An 8616-nucleotide genomic window follows, 5' to 3' on the forward strand; every position below is an offset into this window, starting at 1 on the left:
TCTGATGGAGGTCAGATAACAACTAGTGCCGTTTGTTGCATTTATAGAATGGCCATTTCCTGTGTGTTTGTATTCCCTCTCAATGCATATTAATTTACATATTCCATATGTATTGAGCACTACTGTATGCAAGGTACCGCACTAGTTGCTAATTATCCCAAGATGAATAAAGCACACATTTTCTTTAAAGGAACCTGCTGTTGGGAGAGGAAAACAGAAACGTAAGTAGACAATTACAATACAAGGAAATAAACACTGTGATAGAAACGGGAAACACAAACCACCTTGGTTGTCAGGTAAGACTCGGATCAGGGAAGGTCTGAGTGTAGGTTTGCATGATAAGAAACCTGCTTTCTGAACCAAGCAGGGCTTTGGCTAGAGAGGCTTCAAGACAGGCATGCATAAAGCAGACGGCAAGAAGGAAGAAAGCAGGTGCTTGTGTGCCTTGAATATGGAGTGAGGGAGGGAGAGGGGCTGACGATGAAGTAGTAGTTGGGCAAGATAATGAACGGAATTTAGATTTTATTCTGGAGACATTGTGGAGCCACTGAAGGATTATTGGGGAGGGTGGTTGTGAAAGCATTAAAACATTGTTTTCTGTGGCTATGTCATCAGTTCCTCTCTGACTCAGTTGGGGCTCTTCTATTCGTGGGAATTAGTTGACTTCAGAGAAATTGAGTATGGAGGTAATTGGAGTGTATAAATAGACAACATGGCAGAAGAGTTTTTCAGAAAAACAGGGTGGTCCAAGTTTTAATTATGTTTATGCAAAACTGAATTCTTAGTAAGAAATTTATTTTCTGTTACTTTCTGAAGAGCTTTTCCTTAAAGTGTAGTGGTCTTCACTTTATTGAAATTTAGGTTTCCAGGTCCATACACATTTGTTGCTATATTTACATACAAGCCCATTGCTGTGGAGTCGATTCTGACTCGTAGTGACCCTATAGGACAGGGTAGATCTGCCCCATAGGGTTTCCAAGGAGCAGCTGGTGGATTCGAACTGCCGACCTTTTGGTTACCAGCCAAGCTGTTAACCACTGCACCACCAGGGCGCCTATATTTACATAGCACTTTAAAATTTCCAGAGAACTTCTGTGTCTCCTTCCTTATTTGATCCTCAGAATAATCTTGTAAGGTAGCACTTCCATTTTCACTTGTGGAAATTGAGACATAGAGAAGTAAAAGATGTTTTTTTTTCCTTGGGTCCCATAGCTCTGTGCACGTTCCAGGCTAGAACTGAACATCAATATGGAGAGAAAAAAGCAACGTAATGGTTGATAGGGCAGAGGATGATCAGGTAGAAGAGAAGCCTGAACACTTCAGAGCCTTTCATAGCTCCAGAATTGTGGATAATTATTGTAAGGCGCGAGAGGCATTGGACTTTTCTGTGGGTGCTCGGGACAAAATGGATGGGAACTACAGGAAGAGATTTTGATTTCATATAAGGAAGAATTTTTTAAGTAGTCAGAGGTATCCAAAGATGACTGAGCTGCTTTCAAAGCAGTGAGTTCCCTGTCACTGGAGGTGTTTAAACCTAGCTTGGAAAGCTGTAGACAGAGATGTGGTGGAGAGACAATCATACAGATGGTTGAATTAGAAGACCATCTTCCAGTCCTGAGATTTATGCCTCTATGACAGTTTTCATTACTACATGCTTCTCCAAACATAGTAGACCTGGCTTTGCTTTTGGTGGGTGAAAGTCAGAGGGAGTTTGGTTGAAATACTGCTGTTATGTCATTTTAAGTCTATTCATTGGTTTATGGACCCAGGCTCTTCCCAGGAGCATCACAAATCCATGCAGCAGCCCTGAGTGCTGGACTTGGTGTTTAGACCCCTGAGTTAGCTGACAGGTATAAATCCCACACAGCCAGCCAGTGCCCTGTGCCTTTGCTTGGGTTTCTGTATGAGTTGGAATAATTTATGCATAAATCTATGTGGTGGGTATACCTCTCTCAGTGTCTGCAGTAATCAGTGCAAGGGCTATAAATTGTTTCTGTTCACATGAACAATGCACTGTTTTCTGCACAAAGGTGGAAAAATGTTGTATACTTATGCTCATTATTCCCCCATAAAATTGCAGGCTATCTTCACAAGGCAACTGAATGTAGTGTCTATACAAATACATGCTATCAGTTTTGAACAATACCTGCACATCCTCGAGTCAGTGGCTTTGAAAGTCCTCGTCTTGTCAAATACACAAAATTCTTTAATGTTTGAATATCTAAGTTCACAACTTCATGTTGAATGTGTTCTGTACTTTGCCATTTGAGATCGTCTGCTTGTGAATTTAATAACACCAGTCTCTGAATAGTTTCCCTTTACATGGACTTGTGGGCTAATCTGATTAACACCTTTCTTTTCCTTGCTTTTGAAGTTTAAACAGAGAGTGGCACACTAACTAGGCATATAAAAGCAAGTCTAGGAATTAGAATTGGATTTATTATTCTTTTGTATTCTCAAATATAAGGTGAAGTATGGTGCTTGTCATAGGCAAGCGTGTATGAGTGTCCCAGGGTAATGCGGTTTTGTCTCCTCAGGTATTTGTATCATGTTTGCCAGGAAGAAAAGAGATTTATTATAATAGGCAGCAGTATTAACCCAATATATCTTTGCCTTTTGTTATTTTGCCATTCAAGGAGGATGCATAATCTTAAAAAAGAGTTCTAATTTTTAGCTGGACTCTAGGGAAAATCACATTAAGTAATTCTCAAAAGGAATAATTCTCAAAAAAATTCTTGAGTAGTGTTAGGTTATTGTAACAGCCACACCAGGTGACCTTACATCAGCCACACGATGGTGTCCTCGGTAGCCGACGGCGTGGCGGCCGCACGGTGGCGTCCTCGGTAGCCGACGGCGTGGCGGCCGCACGGTGGCCTCCTCGGTAGCCGACGGCGTGGCGGCCGCACGGTGGCGTCCTCCGTAGCCGACGGCGTGGCGGCCGCACGGTGGCGTCCTCGGTAGCCGACGGCGTGGCGGCCGCACGGTGGCGTCCTCGGTAGCCGACGGCGTGGCGGCCGCACGGTGGCCTCCTCGGTAGCCGACGGCGTGGCGGCCGCACGGTGGCGTCCTCCGTAGCCGACGGCGTGGCGGCCGCACGGTGGCGTCCTCCGTAGCCGACGGCGTGGCGGCCGCACGGTGGTCTCCTCGGTAGCCGACGGCGTGGCGGCCGCACGGTGGTCTCCTCGGTAGCCGACGGCGTGGCGGCCGCACGGTGGTCTCCTCGGTAGCCGACGGCGTGGCGGCCGCACGGTGGCGTCCTCCGTAGCCGACGGCGTGGCGGCCGCACGGTGGTCTCCTCGGTAGCCGACGGCGTGGCGGCCGCACGGTGGCCTCCTCGGTAGCCGACGGCGTGGCGGCCGCACGGTGGTCTCCTCGGTAGCCGACGGCGTGGCGGCCGCACGGTGGCGTCCTCGGTAGCCGACGGCGTGGCGGCCGCACGGTGGTCTCCTCGGTAGCCGACGGCGTGGCGGCCGCACGGTGGCGTCCTCCGTAGCCGACGGCGTGGCGGCCGCACGGTGGCGTCCTCGGTAGCCGACGGCGTGGCGGCCGCACGGTGGCGTCCTCGGTAGCCGACGGCGTGGCGGCCGCACGGTGGCCTCCTCGGTAGCCGACGGCGTGGCGGCCGCACGGTGGCGTCCTCCGTAGCCGACGGCGTGGCGGCCGCACGGTGGCGTCCTCGGTAGCCGACGGCGTGGCGGCCGCACGGTGGCGTCCTCCGTAGCCGACGGCGTGGCGGCCGCACGGTGGCGTCCTCCGTAGCCGACGGCGTGGCGGCCGCACGGTGGCCTCCTCGGTAGCCGACGGCGTGGCGGCCGCACGGTGGCCTCCTCGGTAGCCGACGGCGTGGCGGCCGCACGGTGGCCTCCTCGGTAGCCGACGGCGTGGCGGCCGCACGGTGGCGTCCTCGGTAGCCGACGGCGTGGCGGCCGCACGGTGGCGTCCTCGGTAGCCGACGGCGTGGCGGCCGCACGGTGGCCTCCTCGGTAGCCGACGGCGTGGCGGCCGCACGGTGGCGTCCTCGGTAGCCGACGGCGTGGCGGCCGCACGGTGGCGTCCTCGGTAGCCGACGGCGTGGCGGCCGCACGGTGGCGTCCTCGGTAGCCGACGGCGTGGCGGCCGCACGGTGGCCTCCTCGGTAGCCGACGGCGTGGCGGCCGCACGGTGGTGTCCTCGGTAGCCGACGGCATGGTGACCAGGAAGAAAGACTGTGATCAGTGAGTTGTGAAACTGCTCTGGATGTTTATGTGAATACGTGCCCAGTGAATATTTGCTCATCTGGGAATGAAACCTAGGCATTTTTCTTTCTCCTTCGTGAGAGTATAGCTGAACTTGCTGCTCCATTGCTTATTTGGGTTTCTAATGGTGTAGTACATTAGAAAAGGGGCAAAGATAGCTACAAAAGATAAGACAGCTGTGTTGTATTATATTATTAGTATTCTGAAAGTGATGTTAAATTTCGAAAAGTTTTATTCACCCTCTCAGGAAAATGTATCTAGAAACCACCTTTGCATTCCTGCTCTTACTGATAGGATAGTCAGACAGTGGAAGCTTTGGGATATCTTTCACTTAATTCTTACCTACACTTGACTGGCTGAGCTTATACTTACAAAAAATGATTTTTAGTATCTTTGGTGCTTCTGTTTTTCTAGTCCAGATCTGTCCTGATGGTGTAGCAGTTTGAACCCACCCAGTGGCCCTGCTGGAGAAAGATCTGGTTATCTGCTCCTGCCACCAATCAGCTGTCAGTTTGTCGTACTGTAGTGGCTTGTGTGTTGCTATGATGCTGGAAGCTATGCCACAAGTATTTCAAATACCAGCAGGGTCACCCATAGTGGACAGGTTTCAGTGGAGCTTCCAGACTAAGGTAGGCTAGGAAAAAGGACCTGGCGGTCTACTTGTAAAAAAGTTCACCAGTGGAAACCTTATGAAAGCGTTGGAACACTGATACAGTGCCAGAAGATGAGCCCCTCAGGTTGGAAGGCATTCAGAATATGACTGGGGAAGAGCTGTCTTCTCAAACTAGAGTTAACCTAAATGACATGGATGGAATAAAGCTTTTGGGACCTTCATTTGCTGATGTGGCATGACTCAAAATGAGAAAAAACAGCTGCAAATAACCATTAATAATCAGAACGTAGAGTGTACGAAGTACGAGTCTAGGAAAGTTGGAAGTTGTCAAAGATGAAATGGAGTGCTTGAAGATAGACGTCCTAGGTCTTAGTGAGCTGAAATGGCCTGGTATTGGCCATTTTGAATCAGACGATCATGTGGTCTGTTTTGTCAGGAATGATAGGTTGAAGAGGAATGGTATCACATTCATCATCAAAAGGTACATTTCCAGATCTGTCCTGAAGTACAGCACTGTCGGTGATAGGATAATATCCATACACCTACAAGGAAGACCAGTTAATACAACTGTCTTGGTCATCTAGTACCACTATAACAGAAATACCACAAGTGGACGATTTTAACAAACAGAAGCTTATTCTTTCACAGTCTAGTAGGCTAGAAGTCTGAATTCAGGTGCCAGCTCCAGGGAGAGGCTTTTTCTCTGTCAACTCTGGAGGAAGGTCCATGTCATCAATCTTCCCTCAGTCTAGGAGCTTATGGCTCTGCTTTCTTGGTGGTATAAAGTCCCCCTGTCTCTCTGTTTGCTTCCTCTTTTATATCTCAAAATAGATTGACTTAAGACACAACATATTCTTGTAGTTTGAGTTCTGCCTCATTAACATAACTGCCACTAATCTCACCTAATTAATATCATAGAGGTAGGATTTACAACACATAGGAAAGTCACATCAGATGTCAAAATGGTGGACAATCACACAATACTGGAAATCATTACCCAGCCAAGTTGACACACATTTTTGGGGGGACACAATTCAATCCTTGACATTCCATCCTTTGGCCTCCCAAAGTTCATGTCCTTGCCACATGTCAAACATATTCACTCCATCATATCATAGCAAAAGTCTTAATTCAACTCCAGGTCCAAAATCCAAAAATTTTTCTTCATCTGTGAAATCTAAAATACAAGTTATCTGCTTCCAAAATAAAATAGCGGAATAGGTACAAGGCAGACACTTCCATAACAAATGGGAGGACTTGGAGGGAAAGAAGGGATAACAGGTGCCAAGCAAGTCAGCAGAACAGATTACATTAGTTCTCGAGGCTTTAAAATAATTCTTTGTTCTCTGAGAGCATTTAGGAAATAGCTCTGCCCTCTAGACCCAAGGTATCGTACACAATCTCTGGATTCTGAGTGGAGGCACCTCGGCCTTGAGCTTCAGCTCCACCTTCTAGGGCCACTGGAACAGCAAAGCTGCTTCCTCAAATTTGAGTGGCCCCATTCTCTTAGTGCATCTGAGTGGTGACTCCACCCTTAGAGACTGAGGCAGTTCTACGTCCTGTGTTCCTTGTCTTTTCAGCAACTGCTTTCTAGTTCCTTGATCTCTAGCCTCTCAAGTTTCTCCTCCCATGTCTGCCCTGCTGAGGCAAATGTTCCAGAGCTCATTAGCTCTACTGACAAGTACCTGGAGTCACCCCACTCTGCTAGTAAAATTCTGCCGGAAGCCACTCAGCTCTCTTGCTCTGTGGGTTGGCAAGCATAACTTCACTGATAAGTGCCCAGAGGCATCCTACTCTGCCAGGAATCCTCCTCTGCAGAGACACTCAGCTCTCTGCTCCATGAGTCGGCTCCACTGCTGTCTCATGCTGGTCTCCTGGTTCTGCTGCTGCAGCTTCCTTGGGGCTGCTTTTTCCTGTCTGCACTGTCTCCAGTGTTAACAGTTCTCCTCGTTTCCTTCTGAGTCCTCTCATGTCCATAATTCAACCACCGGTCTCTTCAAGGCAATCTAGGTTTTTACTATTAGGTACTTTAAAACTCTTCCAGCCTCTACTATTCACAACAGCTGTTACTCAAATTTATGCACCAACTACTAATACCAAAGAAGAAGAAATTGAAGATTTTTACCAACTTCTGCAGTCTGAAATTGATCAAACATGCAATCAAGATGCATTGGTAACTACTGGTGATTTGAATGCCAAAGAAGGAAACAAAGAAGGATCAGTGTTTGGAAAATATGGCCTTGGTGATAGAAATGATGCCGGAGATTGCAGGATAGAATTTTACAAGACCAACAACCTATTCATTGGAAATGCTCTTTCTCAACAACATAAATGGTGAACAACAGCATAAATGTTGACTAGACCTCACCAGATGAAATACACAGGAATCAAACCAGCTACATCTGTGGAAAGAGATGATGGAGAAGCTCAATATCATCAGTTAAAACAGGGCCTGTGGATGACTGTGGAACAGACCATCAGTTGCTCATATACAAGTTCAAGTTAAAGTGGAAAAAATTAAAACATGTCCACAAAAGCCAAAGTACAACCTTGAATATATCCCATTTTAATTTAGAGAATATCTCAAGAATAGATTTGACACAGTGAACACTAATGACTGACCAGAGAGGTTGTGGGATGACATCAAGGACATCATACATGAGGGAAGCAAAAGGTCATTAAAAAGACAGGAAAGAAAGTTAAAATGGATGCCAGATGAAACTCTGAAACTTGCTCTAGAACATAGAGTATCTAAAGTGAATGGAAGAAATGAAGTAAAAGAGCTGAACGGGAGACCTCAAAGGGTGGCTCGAGAAGACAAAGTATTACAATCAAATTTGCAAAGGCCTGAAGTTAGAAAACCAAAAGGGAAGAACACACCTGGCATTTCCCAACCTGAAAGAATTGAAGAAAAAATTCAAGCCTTGAGTTGCAATATTGAAGGGAAAATATTGAATGATACAGGAAGCATCAAAAGAAAATGGGAGGAATATATAGAGTCATTGTACCAAAAACAGTTGGTCGATGTTCAACCATTCCAGGAGGTAGCATATGATCAAGAACTGATGGCATTGAAGGAAGAAGTCCAAGCTGCACTCAAGGCATTAATTAAAAACAAGGTTCCAGGAATTGATGGAACACCAATTCAGATGTTTCAACAAACAGAACACTGGAAGTGCTCACTCATCTATGCTCAGAAATTTGGAAGACAGCTCCCTTGCCAAGCAACTGGAAGAGATCCATATTTGTGCCCATTCCAAAGAAAGGTGATCCAACAGAATGTGGAAATTATCAAACAATATCATTAATATCACACAGAAGTAAAATTTTGCTAAAGATAATTTGTAAGTGGTTGCAGCAGTACATGACAGGGGATGTCTAGAATTTAAGCCAGATTCAGAAGAAGACATGGAAGGAGGGATATCATCGTTAGATAGATCTTGGCTGAAAGCAGAGAATACCAGAAAGATGTTGTCTTAGTTATCTAGTTCTGCTATACCAGAAATACCACAAATGGATGGCTTTAAGAAAGAGAAATTTATTCTCACACCGGAAATTTGTAGCTAGTACTTACCACATTACCATCATCACCATACTCCTTGTCATTCTCAAGTATTCATTCCATGTCTAGAACATGTAGATTGCTGCTTGCAAGAGAAACTTTGAAAAAAAGATTTACAATGAAAGTAAATCCATCCAGAAACCCCCTAAAGGTAAGAGTCTGAATGGCATCATTATGTGTTTTCTCAGGTGGGGCAGAAAATCATA

The 8616-nt window shown here is 46.7% G+C and overlaps 1 protein-coding gene across 1 annotated transcript; it reads right to left on the reverse strand.

The window, feature by feature from the left end:
* Positions 1 to 2777: 2777 nt before the first annotated feature.
* LOC135228141 (putative uncharacterized protein ENSP00000383309) lies at positions 2778 to 4187 on the reverse strand. The gene has a single exon (XM_064271881.1). It carries the CDS (start codon positions 4185 to 4187, stop codon positions 2778 to 2780), a length of 1410 nt encoding a protein of 469 aa, XP_064127951.1.
* Positions 4188 to 8616: the final 4429 nt, after the last annotated feature.

The sequence above is a fragment of the Loxodonta africana genome, chromosome 18 (genome assembly GCF_030014295.1).
Source record: "Loxodonta africana isolate mLoxAfr1 chromosome 18, mLoxAfr1.hap2, whole genome shotgun sequence".
NCBI classification, from domain to species: domain Eukaryota; kingdom Metazoa; phylum Chordata; class Mammalia; order Proboscidea; family Elephantidae; genus Loxodonta; species Loxodonta africana.

Coding starts and splice junctions, on each gene's coding strand:
- LOC135228141 (XM_064271881.1), bottom strand. CDS start 4,187: ATGCCGTCGGCTACCGAGGACACCACCGTGCGGCCGCCACGCCGTCGG.